The sequence below is a fragment of the Ammospiza caudacuta genome, chromosome 3, assembly GCF_027887145.1.
Source record: "Ammospiza caudacuta isolate bAmmCau1 chromosome 3, bAmmCau1.pri, whole genome shotgun sequence".
Classification (NCBI taxonomy): Eukaryota; Metazoa; Chordata; class Aves; order Passeriformes; family Passerellidae; genus Ammospiza; species Ammospiza caudacuta.
In genome coordinates, this window is record NC_080595.1 from 8,802,002 (window position 1) to 8,827,668 (window position 25,667).

Here is a 25,667-nt window from a genome sequence, read left to right on the forward strand (position 1 = left end):
GTACACCCTTAATTTAAGATCAATGAAATCAAGCCAATGCAGAAATCAGCATGCAACAAGAACATGATTACAATCAGCAAATCAAGTACAGGAAAAATGAACCATGAAGAAAATAACTAAATACTAGGTGGGAACAGCAGAGCACAGTACCCAAAAAAATCCCCACAGACTACCCAAAGCCATAAGGGAGGACAAACCTCAGCTCTTGCTCACTTGGCTTGAATAAAATACATGAAATCACATGCTTTAATTCCTTGACACAAATGTAAGAGAGTATAAAGAAAAAAGACTTCCATGCAAAATAGGGCACTGTGATTTCTGAAGTCAAATTTCAGGACACATTTTAAAAGAGCTTACACTTTTTCTCAAAATACCACATTTTTGTTCACTCCTTCCAAATGCAAGTAATTTTCTTGAAAATTTTTCATCTTTGCAGTGTTGAACATAATGGGACAAATAATACACGATGCACAAATAAGTTATAATGCTCCATGCAAGTTATTAGCAGTGAGATGCTGAATGTGTGATAAATCTAGACCTGAAAGTGAAATATGCCTCCTAATTAAAAATCAATTATTAAAAACAGTAAAGAATGAAAAAGAAAAAAGGCTCACTCACCAAACTCATAATGAAATCCTGGGAACTTCAGAGTTATTTGAAAAGCAGAAAAAAAACCTTCAACATCTATATTTAACTAAAGACTCCATTGTGGGTTTCTTGATTTTATGATTAACAGTTCTGTGAAAAATTGCTTCTGGTATCTTTTTTGCTTTTATCTCTTCATTCCAAATGGTCATGAAAATGAACAGACAGCATTTAAATAGGGAATACAAGAACAAACCATTGCTCCAGCTCTGGGAAATCAAAGGACAGGGATGCCCTGATGTGGCTCTGAGGTGACACAGGGAAGATAAGCAGCCACCCAAATCCACCAGCCCCTGGACTTGCAAGTAGGTGCACCATGTTCACCCACAATGCTGCCCACTGGGTTTCTTAGCAGGTCTCATGAAGAAAATGGTTTCAACACCCAGGGAAAGTGATTTGCAAACATTTGATCAGGATGTGCAAATAACTCTTTCCAATTCATTTGAGTTTAGTTCTGAAAAGAGTTCAAACACAGAACAGCTCAAAATCACAGCACCTGTTGCATAAGCTTGGACAAGCAGAAATTTCCAGTTTTCTTTATCTGTAGAACTAAGACACGTATTCATACCTCCAGCAGTGCCAGAGAGATTAAATTAACAAGCACTACCAAGGAGATCTGAATCCCATTATTGGAGAAACTACACTGGTATTATGCATTACCATCAATATTCAACATCTGCAATCAAAAGAAGGCTTTGGTGTTTACGTATATAATAAAGTTTTAATAATTCACTATCAATATTTCACACAGAGTGCTACCATCACTTTCTTCTGGATGAAAGAAAAAAAATATACCCAGAATTTAAAGTCCACAACCATTCCACTGGGAATTAAACAATTTCTTCTACAGAAAAATGCCTGTGGAGAGCACCAAGCCATTTTTCCAAAAGCCAGGGGCTCCAGGCTCCATCTGCCTCTGGAAGGTAGATGGCTGGCCAGGGCTCCTCCATTTTGTGTACCCTGAGCAGGATCTGGCCTGCAGACTGCACGCATGTTTCCCTTCTCAAAATATGCACCTGTGGCATCTAGAGCGCTTTGGCAATGAAACTCAGGATTTTTATTCAGAAAATTTGGAAATCTCAAGCTAGTGTGCTCTGAGGACATCAGCTGCCCTACCCATGGGTGGCTTGTGGCACCTCCACACATGCAGCCCCTCAGCCATAAGCAGTCACCCTCTAAGCCCTAAAACTGACAGATTTGGGTTTTTTTTTTTTTTTTTCCAGTACCACAAGCAAGAGGGTACATGGTTATCCTTCCACCAGAGATCAAAGGATCTGGAATTGAGGTTCTGGCCATGGGGGCTGCAGCACCTTGTACCCAGAGGAACCCACTGTGTGCCCAAACCCAGCCTCCCACAGCAGCTTCCCCATAATCCCAAAAGCACTGAGTTTTTAAAAGGGCAGTAAAAGCCTCAAAGGATGTCAGGGCAGGAGGAGGAAGGGAGGGATGGGAAGCATCACCTTGGCCTGCCATCATCTCAGCCTGCCATGAGGGGAGAGAACATCTTTTTAATAGCCACTTTTAACACATAAAATACATGGAAAACCCTAATTTGACCCACAGCACAGGCTCAACCCATCTGCTGCAGAGGGAGAGCCACATTATCAAGGGCCACACTGAACAGACATCAACTTCTGAAGTACAGTCCAGCTGAATAAATAACACGGAAAGTTAATAGCCAAATCCTTTCAGCAGCAGCAGTGCTCTGGGAACCTGATTAGAATTTGAACATTTGCATTGATTTATATTTTTTTTTCAATGTTACCAGCTGGGAGCAAGTGCTGGAGGGGAGGTGCAGGAACAGCTCTGCAGAAACAGGAACAGCTAGCCAAGGATTACCTCCTAAAGGATTATCTTTTAAACAAAGAAAAATTTGGTATACTGCAAACAACTAACTCAAATCAAAAGAAACAGATTAATCCAACAGGATTAACAGGTAAGGCTGCCCTGTACTTCAATGTCCAGACACACAGCTGAAGAGATTTATTTAGATGATTTTATTTAGTTGTCAAGCACCTTTTCCTAGTCCAAAATAAGAGCTGCCTGTTCAGTTAAAACAAAAGCTTTGACAACTTAGCCTGCAGCCTCACAAGCAACAGAGATCTGTCTTTTTACAGAGCCCTTTCCATTACCCTTACATATGTAATCTCTGATCACAGAGATAATGCTCCCACCAGGAAGGAGCATTAGTTGCCGCCTGCATTGCTCCTGCGCTGGGAAATTTCCAGAACTGAGCTCGCTCACTTCCCTCTGGGTGGCAGGGGAAGTCACTGAAATCTGAGATGAAGCTCTTTATGGGTTTGTCTTTGCTGAATTTTACCACTCATGTAGATTTTACTGCCACAGTACTACAGAAATACCAAAAGTAAAATAGCATCAATCTACTAAAATGAACCAGCATCCATGTATTTGGAAGCAATACCATGATATCTACTTGAGCATCCCTGCCTTAGCAGTAGACACATTGGTAGCATCTCTGACTTGCACCAAAGATTTGTATTGAAATCTACTTGATTATTCTGACAAGCAAAATAAGGTAAGCAACCAAGTTTAAACCATAAAAACATTAAAAAACAAAAAAAAGTAAAAAGATAAAGCCACACTCACTTACTATAATTACATTTTACTGTATTTTAATATTTCCACATATCTGTTAAAATAGTTTATTAATCATACATTTGAGATTCCCCTGGGGTAAACTAAAAAGCCTAAATAATTAAAAACACAACACAGCATAAGGCAGTTCAGCAGTTCCTTTATGTTTTAGTCAGCCCTTACGCTGACCCAGAGTTGAAACCAAATTCAGCAGCAGTTGCAAACCTTACCTCTTGAAGATAGGAAAGATTATGGACTTTAGTGCATTTTTCCATCTAATAAATTCATATTTCCAACTTTTGAACTTATATTCTTTTATAACCAACTAAGCTCTGCATTGATCCAGCATATATTTCATGTTTGTTTAAAAGTGAATTAAGCATTATGCAAAGACTCACCTCCTCCACCTCCAAGAAGGCTGGAATTAGCTGTAAGAAAAACAAAAAGGGAATTATTAGCATTGAGCTTTCTAAATACACATGGAATCAAAATAGAAGATGTTTCACAGGAGATTGTCCATTGTTTCAGTAACTTTGCTACTCTTCCCTTACCCAAAAACACTTAATGCAAAAACAATTACTTATTGTAAACTGCAATCACAAGCTTTACCTTTGCAGTATCTTTGAAAATGCAAGCTAATAAATAAAACAATAATACAATTACTAAAGCTAATGCATTGAATAGGTTATGAAATTACAATCCTGCATTTTTAATTCTATAAACTGTATTCCTTTGTGATTACCAAATTAATTTAAAATTTCCATTGTAGAGGAACTTAAATAGACTTTGATGCAACTTCTGATTATCTCTCCTTGTTTTCTATGCCATGGGACCTTTGGGGATGATGATGATGAGAAATCCTGGTTCCACTGATGTAAAAGGGTTTGTGCAATTGAGCTGGGATTTCCCTCAGCAGGCTTAATTGACTCAGCACTGTAACCACCCAGCTACCCAGGCCAGAACTTGATAAATCACTTATGAAAAGCAATTTTCAGAGCATGGTGATACAAGATGGTCCTTCAAATTAAGCCTGCACAATTGGAGTCATGCCAGATATTTTCCTTTCAGTGCCTAGGCAGAAACAGAAGGAATGCCTAAGCTTCTAAACCTGTCCTTTGGATGTGTAGGAAACAAAACCTTGTTGTATCAGAATATATTTAAAACAAAGAGAGAGACACAGCTATTTCAGATGAGTAAAGAACAGACAGCTCACACCATGTCCTGCTCCAGGACAAGGGTATATAGCAGGATACACAGAATAAATCAGGTATTTTCTGTATGTTATTGTTTATGTCATTTTCCTCTGTCTCTTCAATAGAAGCATGTAAAAGGCAAATTCCCTGATGTTAGGTTTTTCATCACTTCCTTGAGATTTTTATATGAAATTGATAATGATCGTTGTTTTCTTCTTTATCAGATATTCTACAAACACCTTGGACTTAACATCCATTTTCAGCTCAAACATTTGCAGTCAGCTTTCCCTGACACTGCAGTAAAACTGCCTTCATCAGAAAGCCAGATTTTCCATCACAGCCAAGATCCATGCTCAAAAGCATCTCTATATTACTCAAGAAGTACTTCTACATTAGTCAAAATGCAATGTTCTTTAAAGAAAAAAAAACTGCAGTTTTATATCCAGCATAGCTGACCATATCAAATCAAAGCAACTAAGTTATTTACTCATCCTAGGACTAGCTGTCCTACTGTCACTGAGGAATCATTGAAACCATGACCTACAAAAATGTTCTCATGTTTTTTCGTCATCCAAGTCTGTTTCTAGTAGCCTGGAACATTAGATGAAGGAAAATAGGACAAAAAAACCCTTTTTTCTGAAACAAAGTAATTTGGAGCCATTTTCAAAGTGCTTGTTTGAAGACACAGAAAGGTAGGAGCAACAGGCACAAAATGGAAAACTTTAAAAAACAACAAAATTATCTGTAAGTGATGAACATCTCTTGCCTATCCTCTCTAAAGTGCTAGCAGAGAGCAAATACTGCCATGAACATATTGCCTTTGACACAGGCATAATGATGGTAATAATGAATGTGTGCAGACATGTTGCAAAGAACATCAATCTCGCTATATTTACCTAATTCTTGCCCTGACTGAAATTCACTATTAAACAAAGAAACAAATAAAACCAGCCTCACATATTTCTATAGCTGCTTCTGAAGACCTCCTGTAACAAGTAACATCACTTTCCTGCAGTAAGAAGTACTTATCTGCTATAGAAATCAGGAGAGTTCTTATCAGAAGAAACTAAAAGGAACAAAATGTCACCTACTGCCTGCTATTCCAGCTTATTTTTTTGGCACTGCAGAATACACCTACAATTAAACTATTCTAATCCTTACATGAGTCACGTTCTAAGATTCCAGTTATTATGTTCAAGAGACTTGAAACACACAGCTAAAACTTGTTACCAAAGTTTCCACTGCTAAAAAAGTTTCTTTGGATACCCAGCCAACATCCCCATTGCAAACTTTCATTCAATGGCTTCTCAGAGAATTATGCTTCTCTCATTAAGTTTTCCTGACAACGTTCATCTTGCCAATATTTTCCAAAAACTTCTTAATACCACATAATGTAAGTCAGCACCACACACTTCTCTATAGAAACAGTAAAAACAGTTCAAATGGGGTTTTGGCTGCAATGCATCTACTACAGCTATTGAAAATCCAGTAATAATTCAAAAGGACTCTTTACTTTTTAATTTTGCTTGCATAATCGAAGCAAAATCAAACCATCTCCCTATGATTCCAGGAAAAAACAAGACTGACTTTTATTTACAGTTTCCTTTCTAGAAAGATGATGTGTCAAAAAGCAAGAACTTTTATTTTCAGATTTTTTCAGACGCTTCCTGAAAGGTTCAATAAAGCACACATTTCCTTCCGTATTTGGGCAAGTCTTACCACCACAGAAGTAATTTGTCACTTAACACCTAATGAATCTTCTCCCACACAGAGGTCAGCACAGCCCCATGGCTGCAATCACACCATATTATGTTGGAGCAAGCATGGCCTCTCCTCTCAGTCCCTCTGTGTTTATCTGCAGCTGCATTTTGTCCATCAGAGCTCCCAAACCATCAAGTCTTGGAAAACCCTTTGGAAGCTGCTCCTGCTGCAGAGGTTCAACTCTGGGCAGCTGTATGAGCAACCAGCAGAAGGTCCCAGGAAGCTTCCAACCTCCAAACTTGACAGAGCCCAAACTGCCCCACAGGTTACACTGCTGCAACTCCTCTCACTCAGGGCATGCCCAGCCTTGGCTAGAACACCTTGATGTCACCACGTGCCCTGAGAAGCTCTGGATGTCACCCTGTGCCCTGAGAAGCTCTGGATGGATGTCCCATCCTGGCAGGGCTCCTGGTTGGACTGGACAGAGCCCTGAGCAACCTGATTGAGGGGAAGGTGTCACCCCAGAATACCTGGCCACAGCAGGACACCTGGAATGAGATGATCTTTAAGGTCCCTCCCACGTCAAACCACTCTATGATTTTACAACTGCAGATTGTAAATCCATCTTGGCTAACCCCTTGTTCTTATTTCTCTTTTCCAGAGCTACACAAGACTCTCAAGTCACAGGAGACTTGGGGTGAGAGGAAACAGGAAGATTAAATTGGCACCAAGTTACCAAGGCAAAGAACAATAAAAGAAAGCAAAGATGGGCTCCAAACAAATGTGCATAAAGGCTTCTTGCACCTCATTTCATTCCCCATATCACCCTTTCAAAGTGACCTGCCCAACCTCTCTGAAATTGCCTCCTTAAAAACTAGAGTCCACAACAGATTCCTGAGCATTAACTCTGAAAATCTACTCACAATAGAAACTTGAAATATTATTTTAATATATACACAGAGTGATCAGGTAGGCAGCAGACTGCTGTGCCAGACTGAAATACAACACACATTGATAGAGTCCCATCCAAAACATCATTGGTGATGGCCCTAAAGAGGCAGCAGAGGTGATAGTTCATCTAATTTTAAATATTTTTGCCTACATCAGTAACAGAAACATCAATTTTTTCAAAAAAAAAGTAAAAAAAAAAGAGCACCATATCTGGAGACCAGTTCCTGTGGTGTCCTTTAAATAGTGTCTTCATGAGGACACAAATTACAGCTCTAGAGATACTGTGCATCACCACTGCTTTAAAAGGAGACTTGAATGCTGCATTCTGAGAGACAGAGCTCATCTTCCCAGTCTGTCTCAGTACAGTGAGAAGAAACACATCTAGAAGTGTTAAGATGGCTTTCAGCCCTTTGGGTCTGGGTTTCTTTTTAATAGGGACATTAGAACCATTAGCAGAAAAAGTGTTTCTGCAAAGTTCAGCCTCATCCCTAAGAAGAAAGCCACTCTAAAAAAAATCACTTCAACAAAAAAAAACAGTATCTAATCACTAAGGATAACGATTTAGCCGTTAATGAGATGTTTATAGCCCCAGATTCAACCAGAAATTCAGTATTTCAAGTTACTTAAAACCTCAATGGACTAGATAAGCATGCTTTTTAAAAGTACCAGGACAACCTGCGAAAGAAACCCAGAACATTAGTCTGCTGTACCCTGAGAACTCAACTCTTGCTTTAAGAAACAAAATTCCTTCCAAAAAACTACTGTGGAGAGAGAAGGGGAAAAGTAAAGAAAACAAAAAACCTGGAGGGAAAGAATTTCAAGCAAGCTTAGTTGCTCATGATGGAATACCCACAACAAAAGCTCAGGTTACGAAAATGTACAAATCTTGACAAAGACTATAGCAACAAATTCAACAAATAAGAACTGGACACCAGTGGTTTAAACCTCAGCCTTCTCAAAGAGTTATGCTGCATCAGGACTCATACAGGCCACCAATTGTTGGTGTCAGTGCCTGGCACCAATCTGGCTGTCACCATCAGTTTATCACCTTACTGTAAAACTTCCATACCTTCTCTCTGTGAGTTCCCACAGGCAGCTTCTCACACAGTGACTCCTTTTCTCTTCCTTCTGCATGGCCAGCAGACTCCTTCTTATCCCTTGCATGACCACCTTGCTCTTACTGCTCCTCACAGCCCAGCCAACAAACTGCAGCCCTCCTCTCCACCAGCTAACCCACTCCTAACAGCCATCCTTATTGGACACAGCTGTGCCCTGTTAAGGGCAGGGCTGGTCCTACTCTTTGGTAATTAGCACAGGTGCAACTGCTCAGGACTGAGATTGCCTTCAGCACTATCTCTGTTCTCCTACAATCCATCCTCTGGCAATGTTCTGTCACTTTCCAACAGTTTTTTGACTGAATAAGCAGATCAGAAATCCTGGTGTGGTGTTTGTGGTGTTAATGTTGTCCTCACTGTTCTCTTTACAACATCATTCTTACCAAATAGTAAGGTTATTTGAAATTTTGAGGAAAGTAATTGAATGCTGGAGAAGTTCACCTCAAACAAAACTGAAAATCTTCCTGCACTGCTAGCCAGAACAATCAAACGATGAAGGGGGATGTATGGATGGGTAGGTTGAACAGGCAATTGCAGGCACAGAATTATTTCTTCTGCTGTCAATTCTGAGGAATTTAGAGAATAGGAAAGATGTGAATAGCAATTTTTGTGATCTCTCTGGAGATAACACACTTTTAGCTTTGTTAACAACACGACTGAATAACTGTTTACTTTTTGTTGGCACATACTCATCTGACAACAATTTAAGAACATAAATTCTTCTGGGAGCATGTCTTTGTCAAGTATTAATGGCACTAGTAACTTAAATTGACATCTATGTCATGCAGCCATGCATCTGTCAGTATAATAAAAATATAACTCTAAAAGATTAGTTGATATTGTCTGACTTTGGCAGCAGATGTTTGAGCTTATTTTGATGTAAAAAAGATTGAATATTTTTGTCAATACTTTCTAATTGTGAAATTTATTCAAGGAGACAACTTTATAACTGGCAGTATTGTAAGATGCAAGACATTCTATTGCCTCAGACACCATTTTTATTCATCAATAAAACATCATAAGAGGCAGCTGGTGAGCAGAGTAACAGTAATTTATGGAATGGAAGCTACATTTCTTCTACATGTTTTGTGAGACATCCTTACCTGTCACTGCATTTCGTTTCATCTTCTCTCAAGAAACCAGAGAGAACAAAGAGGAGTGAGATAACAGCTGCACCTTGTACATCCAAACATTTTCAGTGAGAGATGTGTTTGGCTGCCTTAAAGTAAAAAGCTTCAGGCTTAAAGATCATGAAGTCATTTTGCAGCAGGTACAGTAAATAAAACACAGTCACCACTCTGTTTAAAATGTTTCCCTGCATATAAAGCCACAGCAGTCAGGAGAGGTAAAATAACATTATAACAACAGACTGGGCCAGATTGGCAAAGTTTTGTCAGTGGCTAATCATGCAAAGCAGAAACTACTGGAAATCAGAAAACCACTAGGCCTAAGTGGCCAAATAAGATTGACTTAAAACACATAACCATACCCAAGAAAGAGCTCCAGAATATGGGTGGAACTATTTACAGAAGATTTCTACAAACAAGTTGCTCCTCTCCGGGTTTGCTTACTTTTAATGTGTGATCAAGAGCACATCATACTCTCAATACACACTCAAAAGATTTCAGCTTCATTCCTAAAAAATCTCCTTTTCTCCCTATAAAACCTCTCTGTAAATAAACACAAACATTTATCCAGTCTCATTTTATTCATAATAGGAAATACCAACTTCAAGCTTTCTTCCTAAAAAGAGAAGATCCCTAGAAGTTTGACCAAACAATTCAGCTCATGAAGTTTCCATCATCTTTGTTTTAGCAAAACAGATGATGTGCGATACTAAAGAAGGAATTGAGTTTTCCATGTCTTACCTTTTTTTTAGATATGGAAACTGCACACTACAAGTTAAAAGATTAAAAAAAAAAAAAAAACCTAATGGAAGGCTTTGTGCAGTTAGAAGCACAGGGTTTTTATTTGGAATCAGTAATAATGGCTTTGTGGCTCACTTGTCACAACCTGTGATATTCTCTTCCCCACTCACAAATTCTCTACAGAGAACAGAGTTTTTTAAACTAAGGTTGGCTATCTTTGCAAATAAAGCAGTCATTGTCTCTAATTTCAAGCTTGTAAAAGGTATGTCAGAGGTAGATTAAGGGGAAAAAAATAATCAGCATACTAGTAAGTACTGTGGAGTTGGTCCTGTCAAGGAAATTGCCTTCACAACATTCTGAATTCAATAAGGAAACAATAACTGTCATAAGGTCTCAGTTATTTTTCTTCTTCTAATACATTACCAACTCAATACATGATATGCATTTATGCAAGAAGGTTATTTTTTAAAGTTATATATTACATCCATTAAGCTTAATCAGCCATATGCAAAGCATCTCTGAAATCTGATATGATGAGTAAAAAAAAGCCACAAAATGCACCAAAGACCCAAGGTAGGTAAGGCAGCAGACAGCAGCAAGGGACAGAAATGAGCACACAGCTATCAGGATAACATCTTCAACTTGGCCTAATTGGAGGCATAACTTCAAAGCAGAGGGAGCAGAATGAAGGGTTTTTACCATACAGTGAAATACAGTAATTGCTTTAATACAGGGTGAAAGAAAATTAACAGAAATTGACTAATACATCCTGAGAAAAATCCATGAGAGAAGGTGTTTGGCCCAGAGTACTTCCTAAATGCTGCTGTATAAACTTCCATGTGGACTGAAGTTTAGGCTGCAGCTTTAAAAGAAGCCTAAACTTTGCAGTAGCCTGAGGACTCCACCAAAATTGCTTCTTGGTGGGAAAGTCAGACAACCACAACAAAAAAATGTAACTTAAAAGAATATCCCAAAAAACAAATGAACTTGTTTTTTTAAGAATGGTCCCAAACACAGCTACACAAAGCACTTCCAGGTGAAATTTTTGCAAAAACAGCAGTTCACACTTTCCTACCAATGAAATTCATACTTATTATACCCATCCAGTGGTATTAATTTCAGCTAGACAGGACCATCTATTTCAAAAGAAAAGAAAGAAAGTGATGAAGAAGGAGCAGGTTTCCTGCCAGTGCCTCAAGAAGGACAGTCAGAAGAACCTGTCTGATGAGGCTGATGTAATCCTTGGAGGGAGAAGACGACAGACTTGTTGAATCAGAGCCTGCAGTTTGCAGGGAAGGAATCAGAAAAGGCTAAAAGGGGCTGGTCAGCACAGAAAGACCCATGGCCATGTTCTCTGTGTGCCCCTCCACAGAAACCATGCTCACTTTCCCCTCATTCCTCTCATTTCAGGAAACATCAGAAAAGCACAAACCAGGAAGAATTTCATTCTAAAACAGGGTGATAAATTGTCACATGCACTACAAGTTGATAAAGGGAAAGAGATTAATTAAGATTTGATCCATTTTGTGCATCAGTTTGTGATTTGCTCAGCCACTTAAAAGTTGCCTTCTAGATCATTAAGGTATTTAACAATCTAGCTGAGCTGAAATGTAAAGCAACAGGAACTTCCTTCAGCACAGAATAATGAGGACAAAAATATTCAGGTCTACTAAAACCCATTCTTCATTACACAGTTTAGGCCATCTGTGTGGTTTGTAAATGCAACATTAAAGGGAATCAAAGTGCTGCAGTATATAATTAATCCATTTAAGTAGAATCATTATCAATATTTAAAAGCCTATGCAAAAGAAAGTAAGACGTGGTCCAAGGTTCTTCTAGCACAATTAGGAAAACAGTTTTGGTAGTAATTGTTGCAAAATAATTAGTGAAATTTATAAAACTCAGGCATCTTTCCAGTATCCCAAAGGAACTAGAATATGTTATCTGGAAAACAGGAAAAAAAAATCAGACTGAAGTTCTTCAAGCTTTTGTTGCTTTTGTCTTTTCAAAATTACAGCCAGGTCTGAACCTACCAAAGTCTACCCGTATCTTATGACCTTTTTCTTCTATTTTTAAAACATAGCTATGTTGTAGCTATGGTGTAGCTATATATAAATGAAACTAGGTTTCATTTCAATATTTTTCTACAGAAAACTGCCTAATATTTAACTTCTCCAAGGAAAATGTCAGACTGCAAAAAGCTGCATTAAAACAACAGTTACCCTCTGAACATGAAAACAAAAGACAAGAAAAACTAATGTATTTCAGTCCTGAAACATTAATATTCAACATTCAGGCTTCAAATCAATTTTTAAAACCCTAATTTGTTATGAAATCAAAGACCACTGCAGGAAAGAAGCTACCTGGGGCCTTGTCCTGCCATTTCTCCACGGGGCAAACAGCAGGAAGAGTTTCCCTGCGGTGCAGGCACATCCCACTCTGCCCCTGTTTTATTCCCAGGCAAGCCAAGCAAGGGTGGTCATGGCTCCAGCTGCAGGGAGACCTCAGTGGGTGTATTTTCAAGTCAAAGTAGCACATGTCCACACCACTGTTTTTTCTTAGGGTAGTAACACTCATGAACAATCCATTAAAAAAAAAAAAAAAAAAAAAAAAAGGCACACCTGATGTCCTACAAAACAGAAACAGCCCTGGTGTTTTGGTTTGGTATGGTTTGGTTTTTTCAGCTACACAGACAAGACTTTACTTGCAACTTTTGCCTCCAAGTTAGAGGAAGGCAAGCTGTTATTGCACTGTTTTTGAAAGAACAGCCTGGAAGGAAGATTTTGACAGTGAATTACAAGCTCCTGCAAGCTACTAGCACAGACTTGTAGGAGCTGAAGAGCCTGCAAAGCACTGAAGCTGACTTTAAAATGTGTCCAACTGGGTGAGTGTAACATGCTCTGCACATGATCATGTTGCATCACCTCTCTAATGATCCTTTCTTTATATAGCCTGAAATTAGGAGCAGCTCCTACTGTGGTCTGTGGGAGCCACATTACAGAAGAAACAGAGGATCTGGTTATGTATTTTAAAGTCGTGGGGGTGTTGTTTTCAAACATAGGCCCAAACTGTTCCTATAGGGCTAAATATTTGTATAACAACAGTCATGTGTTCCTTTGTAAGGGAAAGTGGAACTTAATAACCTCAGTATTTCAGTCAAACCAGAAATAATGCATTATGGTAAAATATGGACTGGACATCATGCACTGCCTCTAATAATATTGTCTCAAATATTTCTTTATCCTGCTGTCAAATATACTATCCATACTTTTTCTTAACTGTCTGTTTCAAAAAGCTATAGCTTAAAAAAAATCTGGAGAAGACCATAAAAGACAGTAAGAATAAAGTGTAGCCATCAACTTACTCCATCAGAGACATCAGAAACTTCCCCTTTTATGATAAAAGTAAGTCAGCTTAGTCAGATCGATCATCCTCTCCATTTTACTGCTCTTGGAATGTACAGTCCATGACACATCTTAAAATGGAGAAACATAAACTAAAGTTTGAAAAAAAATACTGCTATCTTACTATTTTCACATTCCCTGAAAACTCTAAAAACTCTATTCAGGAACTTTAAAGAAAAGGAAGATCCCAAATAATCAAAATGATGGGAAGGCCTGAAGATATTTTCAAAGGCATGACAGAGCCAAGGGCCCAGATGAAATCCCTGGCAATGACAGATTTTAGATTGTGTGGGACAATTCTTTGTTCCTGTCAGCTTGTGGAGGGTTTCTAATCTTTCCTAGCTGCAGATGCTCATGGTTTGAGATTTATCCCAACCACCACCAGCTCGAGCTGTGCTGTGTGGTTACTTCCCTAGCAAACAGTGCCCCGCACCCCACTTCCCTGGCCATCCCCTGTGTGCCTGCCCCTTGTGCTCCCCATGGCGACCTGAGTAATAAAGCAATGAGTTGATTTGTTAAACTCTTAAGATCCCTCTTTAACACTATGATTACAGGCACTTCTTGAAGATAAGGCAGATTAAAGGTATTATCCAAAAATTTGCAGTAAACAGGCAGCGTTGTTATAAGGTTGTGCATTCTAGCAGAAGCAGCATTAAGGCTTTGATGAAAATTTTACTGAGGTTATGCTGGACAAGGAGCTTCATTTTCTGTGAAGCACAACAGGAGGGCAGGATGTTGCACCGTCGACGCTGATAATGCCATGCAGACAGAAAAATAATCATCAAGCTGCAACTCCTAATCAATAACTTCATCATGTAGGCACCAGTGGGTCATCCTTAGAATTTCATGTCCTTGCTTCCTGCTTATGCCACTGGTCAATTTAGATATGGAAATGTTGCCTGTATCAAGCAGGACACGTACCACCTTGTCATGTAGGGTGATTCCCAGTTAGGCAACAGATTTCCATGGCCTGGATGAGCCAGGACTTCTGGATGCACAACACGTGTGGAAGATGGATCTCCCTCCAGAGCTGATGATGACAGGCAGGCACTGTCCAGTGGCAGTGTGGGACATCTGTGTTTTGTAAACCCAAGACAGATGGTATAAATTCACCCTCTGGTGGCTGAGATGTTTGTGGTTAAATTACCACCATCACCACAAGCACTTCCACCACAAATCCTTTCAGCCATAGCCGCTACCCAAAACCGCAAGAATTGCTCATACTTGCTATTTTTGCTATTTTTTTTCCATTGCTTCTAGTCACAGTGTGCCCACTAATTCAAGAGTAATATCAGCACATAAAACAAGTAATAGAACACATCTGCCCTTTGCCTGGGCCACAACTCAATCAGAAGCTATTTTGTACAGCCTACAAAGTATTCTCACTGAGAGTTTCAATAAAAAGGACTGTGGCTTGTGAATCAGAGCTTAGGACTGAGAACAAGAAAGAAAAATCCTACAAACAATTTCTACAGATAAATAAACCAAAGATAAATTGGGGAAAGCTGATTAGTCACTTCAAAGTATGCTGGTCCTTTTTGTGCTGTTAGTGAGCATTTTTAAAGTGCTGCTTAAATAAGGACTTCTGTGCTTTTGGTTTACCAATCTCTCTGTTAGCCAAAAAGGAAGACAATTTCATGTAGCTCAAAAACTCTGCTGGATGAATATTGGTTCAAAAACCACACTGGTCCAAGCTGAATCCTTTTTCTCCAAAATGCTGCAATATATACAGTCCATCTAGAGCAACTTTCCAATGCCTTGCAGTCAATGAGATGATATTTTAATGAGCTATTTTTCCTTCTATACTTCACCTTGAGGAAAAATAAAGATCTTAAGAAGCTCCAAGCTTTCACATAGACCATTTGAATCCAGGATTAGTATGTAATTCCCAGTGGTCTATTCCATGTCTAGGAAATATAAACAAGGATGCTATAATCTAATCTGTGCAGAGCAAACACTTCATTTCACTATTCTAATACTGCTAGAGTGATTTATGAGGCCGCTGAGTAATTCTGAAAAATGTACTGAGAAAATAAAGGCAAAATTAGGCAAAGTACAAACATTGTTTATATGAATACAGAGACCAGTAATGTCAAAGGATATCACAGGCATCTTATGCTACACATAAGCACATCTGTGAGGCAGGTAAAGTATGTTTTTATAGCTGTTCAGAAAAGAAAATGATGAATCATCTTTTATAGCTCTATATAAAATTACTTTTCTAGTGGCAATTAATAGAGAGAGGCCCCAGAACAGCAGTCACATGCTCTAACCACCAGGGAGAAATAAATTATATGACAATAAAAACCCCACAACTTTAGTGAATATGGAGAATTCTGTTTTCTCCTGAAAAGCAGCCACATCAATCCCACATTGTATATGCACATCAGCAAAGAGATGGCTCAGTGGAGCTAGAGAGGATCTGCTGTGCCCAAAGCATCAGGCAGGGAGACAACAGTTCAAAGCCCACATGACCAAGTACCCAGCACAAGTTCATGGTCATTATTTGCAGGAAAAGATGTCCTCTTAATTTATCTCATGTAATGCTGATATCATTCCTATCAATAGGTATAAAAACCCCAACAGCCCCAAAATGTTACCGGAGTATTTTAGAGGCAGCAAAATCCACAGTGATGTGGCTGGAATGAGGGACTGCACTGGATTCTTCCCCGAAAGTCTCAGGCAGTCTTTTCTTTATACTTAAAACAAATTAAATCTACTGCAATTAATGATTATAGTTTTTCCTTCAATCAGCCCATACTCCTCTAGGAAATTAACTTAGCTATTAAAAGCCTAAAGGCTGGAAAGGAACCTAGTTAGATGAGTTTTACCTCCTCTGTATTGCCTGTGTAATCAAATGCAGTTTCCCCACCAGTTTAATTCTAATCAGTTTAATTACTGAAAATTACAATGAAAAAAACCCCTTAATTCTTACATGAGAACAAAGGAGAAAAGCTACACTTGGTAGCAGAAGAGAACTGGGTGACTTTGATACTGCACATGAGGGAGAGGAAATGACCAAAAATAAAGACAAATTCCAATATTCCTTAGACAACAGCTATCAGACTGAGGAGGTGGAAATAGCAAGCTACAAGCCAAGAATAAAACTCAGCAAAGACTACTTCCAAGATGTGAAGTTGTGGGAAGAGTTTATTACTTCAATATTGCAACACCTTGATTATACAGGACTTGTCTGGATCCACTGAGTGTTAATCTTTATTTCCTACTCAGTGTTTTGGCCCTATATAAAAGTCTTTTTGCTGTAATATAAAAATGGTGAGATGAAAGCTGTCTTAAGCAAGTCTTTTGGACACACATGGTGCTACATAGATACATTTAGAGAGAAAGTACATTTCCTTCACTTGATTTCCACAGCAAAGGTATTTCTTACTGCTATGAAACTCTGCATCTAAAAAGAAATTATTTCATGGCATGTTTCTCTTATCTCTTGCCACAAAAAAACCCACCATTCCAATCAGAGCAATGAAAGGCAATATAATGCCTTTATTTCTTCTGAAATACCCAAAACATAAACCAATTCCATTCTTACATTGTAACTATTTCCCATTTCTCATTTTTCCTTTTGTCCATAATGGCTTTGCTGTCTACTTCACAATTCTAAGGACCTCAATCAAGACCACTTTAAATCGTGTCCATCCAGAGGAGTAATCCCAGTAATCTCATTTAAACTGCTAGTTTACATTCTACTAATACTGCACAGCCATCTAATCTGTGCAAGGAAGGGGTAGGAGCAGGCTGGTGACTCTTACTAGAAGGCATTGCAGTCCCTGTGCAAGCAGAACTGCCATGAATCAAGGACTGGTGCTAGCAAGACAGATAGTGGCATTTTAAAGTCGTAAATACTGGAACAAGCTATTTTATTTTTGCTGAATTCACCAATCAGCCAGCCTTGCATTTTGCCATGTGCACTGCAGAAAAAGAAATTCTGTCCCACCACAAAAAATGCAATCCTTCTCCAAAAAGGAAACTTGTTAAATCCAAGGCAAGTTTTTAACTAATTATGTGCACAATCTTTTACTAATGGAGACTGGGGGGAGCCAGAGGGTAGATAAAATACCACAGAACCATTCACAAGCACCCTGGAATATGCTCAGAAACATGGAAAGGTGAACTATACAGACTTTAGCAACAGGCAAGCCATGCATGTTCCTAGAGAAATATGTCGCGTCTCTTACAAAAAGGCCACGTTGCTGCAAGACAGCAGATGAGCTTTTCACAAAGTCCCCTTCTGTGCCAAGATGTCTGTAGCCATGAAGTCTTTAAAAAGTCCCTTAGTTTGTAAAGATGTGCAGAAAGCAGCTGTATCTCTCTGAGCAAACACACCCCAAGCCTTTGTGTGAGCCCCTCCTGGAGGGGTTATTTAATCAAGGTTGAGATACGAACTCCTAGGCTGGAGAAGCCTCATACTTACGTTAAATGCAAGTCACTTATTCACCACTTCTGTTCAAAAATGCCTGGCCTTGAACATTTTAAAGGCTGTAATGGGATCGAGCATATCTAACAGAACAATAAATCTCAATCAAAGTTCAAACCAAGTTCTAAACTTAGATAAGATGTCTGCACATATCCTTACGCACTCCCAATTGTTATCCCAATCAACTGAGAGGGTATTTTACAAAACCCTTTCCCAAGTTTTTCCTAGGCTTTCTTCTCTTAGAAGATAGGGAAAGGTGCAGAGAAATACCTTGAAATTCCTGAAGGTTCTGACTTTTGAAGCACTCATTAAATATGCAGTAAATAAAATGGGGAAAGAACTTCAATATTCCAAAAGCATGGATCCACTAGCAGTAACTCCTTACTAGTTGATGGCTATTTTCTGCCCCGTTCATGATAAAATTTGGTTTTCCTCTGCAAGACCAGCAATTAGGAAACACAGGAAGAAAAGAGGAACAGAGGAGAAATAAAAAGCAAGCAAAAACACAACACGTAAAAACAAAACAAAACTAAAGAAACAAACAAGCAAAAAAACCCTGAAACCACACACACCCAAAAAAAAAAAAAAAAAAACAAAAAACCCCCAAAAAATTAAAAAAAAAAAAACCCAAGAAACAACCACAAGAAAGCACACAAAGGCAAGATCATAAAGTAAGATTTGCAAAAACTCTGTCTCCTTTTTTTCTCCCAGAAGATACACCAATGTAGCTATACATTAAATTCACATTATTCATTTTAAGTACACCTTTAAAGAGCTATGGTTATAAAAGCTGCAACAGGTCCTACAAGGAACAGCACAAAAATCAGCTGTGAAAGGGACGCTTCAGCATGGGGTAATAAACTTTCCTGTAACAAACTGACCAAGACTCCACACAAACTGCATCTCACATGGCAGGACCAGACAACTGCTAAAAAGGCAACTGCATGATGTGTTCCACCATCACTTGTTAAAAATTAATCTTTAAAAGAATAAAATTGTATTTGCTTGAGGCACATAAGATATCTCTTTAAAATGAAGAAAAAGCAGCTGAATTGGAATTGAAACAGTCCACGTTAATTTACAGGATATTAACATCTACTCTATCACTGCCATTTCACTGAAGCTGAGATCTGAAGTGTTTAATGTCTGGTGCACAAAACAGACTTTCATAAAGACAAATTCACCTACTGGTGGGTCCAAAGTATCCTTGAGAAGAATAAATGCACTTAACCTGCATTTCCTAGAGGAAATGCATTCTAGAGGATGCAGAAATGCATTCTAGAGGATGTCCTTTGGGAGATCTGAGTCCCTTTCACGTAACCTACAGAGCTCCCATAGGATCCAGCCAAAGCTCAGAGCTGCATGGAAAGCTCCCATGCCACAAATGCCACAAGGGTCACCACTGACTAAACAGCCAGGCTTAAATAGATTAAATTCCCTAATCTGAGAAATGCCATTGAAGCAGAAGACCAGATAAGTCCTAAGCACAGTTTCAAAAAACAAATCCTGCAGCTCAGCATTTCCACTTCTTACGGTAAGGGGTGTTACAACAGCTCCAGAGTGAATTCATATTTAAACAGAACTAAGTCCCCTCTTGCATCCTCCAAAACATCCATCACTGTAACTTCAGCCTTTTCATAATTTAAATGAATAATCTTCAGCGCCTAAGTACATCTTTAGTCTGTTTTGACAGACAAAATTAATACCTCCTGCAGTTACTGTTGGAAAGTACTAGAAGGCCCAGTGATCAGATGCTTTGACCTCCCCCCTCCAGCCAGTTTTTCATGCTGTCAGCCAACTTCTGCAAGTCTCTGTCCCCAGCACCCTGGCCAGGAGCAGCCCAGCCCAGCCCAGCAGCCTCGCTGCAAGAGAGAACTGTAGGGCTGTTATTGAGGAGAAAAAAGTTCTATGTATCTTTGTGTCAAAGATGGATTGTTTGGGTGTTTTGCTTATTTATTTAGGGGGAGTTTGTGTGATTCCTGGGGCTGTCCTGTGCAGGGCCAGCAGCTGAACTTGGATGATCTTTGTGGGTCCCTTCCAACTCAGAATATTCTATGATTCTATGCATTCTAGTTGTACTAATTAATTTTAATCTATGCATCATTTTTGTCTTGGAACTTTTGACCTATACTGAGCCCTGAGATCTACTGAAAGGTAAAAAAAAACAGACAACCCAGAAAAGGCTCAATTCTCTGCTTTCCCAAGTTTATCCGACTCCCCAGTCACACCATTGCTTTTCTAGCCAGTAAAAGAAAATGAGTGCAGGAAGAGCAGTAATGTTTTGATAGTGTTGCCATGGTACAAAAGTATTATTCCATACAGGAACTTCCACTATGTTTGTCGTCAAAATCATATTCCATAGGTGAAGGCACAGTACAAGCATGGCAAGTATCAGACCCTGACAGCTGGCAGCCTCGAGCCTTGATAAAGACCCAGCCACTCATATGGGCATGGCCAAATTCCAAATATGGTCATGTGGGTGGGGAAGAGTCCAAATAAAATCATGTGGGCGTGGCAAAATTTCAAATATTGTCATGTGGGTGTGGCCAAATTACAAATATGGCCATGTGGGCAGGACTATGCCCAAATAAGGAAATGTTGGTGTGGCCAAATTCCAAAGATGGCCATGTGGGCATGGCCAAATTGCAAAGATGGCCATGTGGGTGTGGCCAAAGTCCAAATATGGTCATGTGGGTGTGGCCAAAGTCCAAATATGGTCATGTGGGCTGGGCTATGCCCAAATATGGAAACGTGGGCGTGACCAAATTCCAAATATGGTCATGTGGGTGGGAGTATGTCCAAATAAGGAAATGTGGGCAGAGCTAAGACCAAATAAGGAAATGCCTCTGGGAAACAGGGCATCCCAGGCAGATTTGCAGAAGGGATATGGAAAAGCATTAAATGCTTTAAATCTAGTTAATTCACATGTGAAAGAATTTGGTTTAAAAAAATGCAGTGAAAAAGGATGATATGCTCCACTTTAACACACTGTTTAAAAAACTCACCAGAAGGAACAAAAACCCTGAGAAAAGATGCAAGACCTTGTTTATTCATGGAATATCTTAAAGTCTGAGAACTATAAGAAAACTTGCTGCATCCCAAGGAAATATTTTTTTGAAAACTATCATCTTTCATTTTGTTACACAAGAAATACTTTGAAAATTTACTCAGCCGCAGCTAAAAAATCTCTAACTATAAATTCTGTACAGTATCATCTACTTATTAAAGTCATCAAACTGAAAAAATATTAATTTCTTTTGGTGAAAAAGAAAATTATTAAAACATACAGTAGCTTTAAAAACTTGCAGGAACACATATTTTTCCTCTGATATTCCTTTAATCTTTCTTTCATTTTATTCTTTTTATAAATGACTGTATAGGTATCTCCAGAACATCGGGTTGAGATACTTTTATTACTATTCAACTGCCTAATGATTTCACTTTCCATGATTTACACTTGGAAGAATGTAATAGCAAATACATGTAATGACAAAAAATGTTTGCTAAACCAGCCGAGTGCAACTAATGCTGCTGAAACCACACGGGCAGAAAGCAAACGGGGAATTGGTAAATGACAGTGTTTGGAAGATTAGATTTCACAGGATGTTCACAAATAATAATTTACCATAATGTGCTGCTCTCCTTGGTTCCCCAGGTAGCCATCAGTCTTCCTAGAAAGCAAGCTGGATGCAGCCACTGAACTTCCCATCCTGCAAAGCAAACTCCCTTTTTCCACTGGCTGTAGGAGAGACCCAGTCAGCTTTAGACCCACAGGCTTACAGCACTCTCACCATGCACATTCAGGGCTGCAAATCGGCATTCTGGAGAAGATTAAGAGACAGCTGGGAGCAATTTTCAAAATCTTAAAGCATAAGAGGCCCTAGTGGTTTGGGAGCAGATCAGCATGCTCACTCTGGTAGGATACAGTGAAACAACATGGAAGGGAAGCCCAGGCTATCACCCCCAGTAACACACACACACAAATCCAGTGCTGGAGCTGCAGTGAGTCCTTGGCAGAAGCACACAGCAGGTACAGTGGGAGGATTCCAGCACCTGGCAAATACTGTCACAAGTGGAAATGCATCAGAGACTAACTCCAACCAGGTCTGCCCCCACCTGCACAAGTTAAAGTCAGCTTGTATGAACATAAAGTAAGCAGCTGTACTTTCACATTGCTCATGGGATCTTTCTGTCCTGAGACTCCAGTGAGGGATTGTCTTCTACAGCCATTTCACCCTTCCATGACTACAGTTATGCTTAAATAAAGACAGCTGCCAAAAAAACTACAAGCTGTAGTATTTCATTGAAAGCAACCCTTTGGGAACTGCTACTTCTGAGCAAAGAAATAATCTTGAGCCCAAATGAGGCATTGTTATCAGGGGCAATAAGCACTATTTGTCCTAGATTTTCTACCAGAGACAAAGATGTTGTCTCCACAGTTTTCTTTCATCTTGTCTCAGCTCTCATGTCTCTGATATCCCACTCATGGTTTCCCTCCCCCTTGATCTAATCTCTACATTTCTCCCCTCTCCAAGGCTGTACATTATGACATTTTCTCACAACCACATCATCTCCAGGTACTTCTCCTCTCTTTGGTTCCTCTCTCAGCTGCTTTCTACCTCTCCAGGTTTGTGTTACCAAACCAGTTTATTTTTCTACACCACTCAGCCCCCCCGTCACTGCTCTCCTGAGCTGCCCTGTACCCATTTGCTATCCAGCTTTCCACTGTGAGATGACATTTTGCTTTCCGGTTTCAGCGCATGCAGTTCCAGTAACTGGATTAAAGGGACTTAACTCAGAAAGAAGGCAAATATGTAAACAAGCAGCTATGAGATATAAGTACCTAACACAGGTTTCATCCAAGCAGCATGCATGTCTGACAGAGCAACCCTTTTTTTTAATTGCCCCAATAAATATTGCCTGAAACTTCCCTTGTTTTCTGTCTTTCGGGGTCATCCTTCAATAAAGACACCTCAAAACACTCCTGGGTAAGACAAGAAAAAAACTCCAATTCAAATTAATTTATCAGGGCTTTCTCTTGAGAGGCAATGCAGCTGCAAACTGGAAAACCTTATCTGATAGCCTGGGAGTTAAAAGGTCACAGGAGACTAGGAAGTAGCTGATTGAAGAATAGCCATTATCTTTTCCTATGCATTATGGTAATTTTTTTCAATCAAAATCAAAGCTCTTAAGAATATTTTACTGGACACCATATTGATAGTTTAAAATTTGTTCTGTGGAGTCTTATAAATGTTGGCAATATAATTATGAAACTGCAAACAGAGATGTGTTGTGGAATCATACTATTATTGAAAAACAAGTTTGTAAGACATAAATGGATATAGATTATATATATATTCTTAAGATCAGATATTAAGGCATTTTTCAACAACAACTCAGATGTATAAGCAAAAAGTTTCACTTACCAAGACTCATCACAGATATTGAATTATTAAACAAACAACCTAAACTGGATATTGAATACCAAGCATTATCACAGTGTGGAAAAACCCCTTGCTTCCCTTGAGACTGGACAATTTAATCAGCCTACAAGAAAGAAATACTGGGAAAGTTAAATTTAATGCCCAGTGAGTACTATTTTAACCTTCCTGTTTCAGCAAGATTTAAGATTTGTCTCAGAAGAGTTATCTCTACTCAAATTAACTTTACCCTCCCCATCCTTTCTTCTACTTATTTATGCAATTAACAACAAATAAAGCTGCAAAATCCATATTGAAATTCCATTTCCACTGTAGTATGTCAAACAACAGCCCTCCTTTTGCCATTAATTGGAAACTAACTTTTAGATTAAAGCCCCAAGTTTTTCTATTTATGACCATTTTCTTGATTTTTCTCCTATATTTTCATGATGGAATGCCCATGGCAACTTCTAGGTTCTAGCCACAGAACAGTGACAGTAGACAGTCCAGAATTAACGATGGAATTGGAGGCTTTACTACATAAATTAACCTGCCAGTGTCCTGCCACCTGATCTACAGGAACTCCTCGGGGTGAAGTTGAGCTCTGTAACTCTGTGCAATTCAGATTTTAAGTGATGTTTAAACCAGAAGCTTAACACTGTAATACATCATCTGGAAAGCAGAGACTGAGCAGTTATATGCGAAAAATAATTCCACCTAACACTCCTTAAATAGGAAGGTAAAGCAAATGCACCAGCACTTAACAGTGCAGATCAAACCCTGCAGAAAACAGCATGAGCACAGTTTAGCTCCAGGAAGGAATATGGTCTCTTCAGCCACTCTAAACTACCTCCAAATGCCACAGCAGATCTGGTGTGTGGATGTCAGTAGACCTTGGATACTCACAGGCCCACAAGCTCTTCTGAAGAAAACATGAGCAGGTCTTACTAAAAGGAGCTTACAAATTGTGATTATGGGAGAGGCACTCTGTCTTGAAAAGGAAGTGCTCAGGAGGCTCAGTTCAAATGCACCAAAGTAGTTTTATTTCACATGGGTGGACATAAAACAGCTATTTTCTCCACAGAGGGGAGAATAAATATATTTTCCCCTTATTTGTTCAGAAATAAACTTGTTGGGATACTCTCCACAAAATGCCACTTGTGAGGAAAACAAGACAGATATGGAACAGCTTACACAAATTGGAGAACTCAGCATTTTGACACGTGGCACAACTCTGAGTGCAGCTTTCCTGCTGCTGACAGCAAGTCACGGAGCAGCGCGTGCTAACTCCTGCTTTCCACAGCCCTCACCGAGCAACCAGGGCACCATGGACAGTACAGAAATCATAGTTACAGGACACTTGGCTTGTTTTCTCTGTGTTCTGTAGGATTTTGAAGGCCTGAGTCATTCCTTTATAAAGTTTAGTCCTTCCTCAGCACTATCCTTCTAATGGTAATTGTTCCCTCGATAGGGTTTGTGTGTTACTCATCAGGATGTGCAAAAGGTGATCAGAGCATCTCAAAACTAAAAAGAAAATATTGGCAAAGTCACTTATCCTGTTTTGTCCCTAATTTAATTAATTTTACATAGCAAAACGGGCAATCCCGAGTACCCTGGCCTCTGAAACACCAGCAATGCTCAAAGCCATAAAGAGCCATAATGAGGAACAAGCCATGCATAAAATGTTATCAGTGAAAGGTTCACCCAACCTTCAGCTCTACCTGCACCAAAAAGCACCAGGTTTAGTCAAATGTACAGAACAATTGATTTCACTTGAGTTCCAGGACTGCTGGGGGAAAAAAAAGCTTTAAAAGTTCAACTGCACTTTTTTTTGTTGTTGTTGTTCCAGCTTTACAGCATTGAACAGGAAAACCTTTGGAGTACTTGAAGCACACCATCATTGCCCGTTTAACAAAACAAAAAGATGCCACTTGAATCTGGCAAAAGCAAAGGTTAAATAAGAGGGAAGAAATAGCAAAGCATTAACTTAAAACAGTGCTTCACACATAAAACCGCAGACAACAGAAAGCATTAGCTGGGTGAATTCCTGGCTGATAATAAGAAATATTGACTCCCAAAAAGCATGACTTGAAAGGCTATGAATTTCTAAACCACTGCCTCCGAGAGGCTTAGAAGGTCAAGGACCACTTCTCCAAGTACCACCACAACAGCCTCATCCTTGTCAATGGAAAACCTGCTGGTTGACTGGTGAGCCTAAGGAAGAGATGCTCAGGGTAGGCCCAGTTTTCCAGAAAGAAAAAATAATGTGGGCAAAACAGGGGTTTTGGTGGTTTTGTTGGGTTTCTTTATTTAGATGGAGATACACTGAAGGTGCATCTC

General features: G+C 39.3%; 1 protein-coding gene across 4 annotated transcripts in view; it reads right to left on the bottom strand.

The window, feature by feature from the left end:
* The window catches only part of MACROD2 (mono-ADP ribosylhydrolase 2), an 846,867-nt gene that overhangs the window by 658,280 nt on the left and 162,920 nt on the right, over positions 1-25,667 (bottom strand). For all 4 annotated transcript variants that reach the window (XM_058802883.1, XM_058802881.1, XM_058802884.1 and 1 more), the window contains one exon: positions 3,639-3,668. In XM_058802883.1, the coding sequence (XP_058658866.1) occupies positions 3,639-3,668 (30 nt within the window). The remainder of the gene's footprint in view (positions 1-3,638; positions 3,669-25,667) is intronic.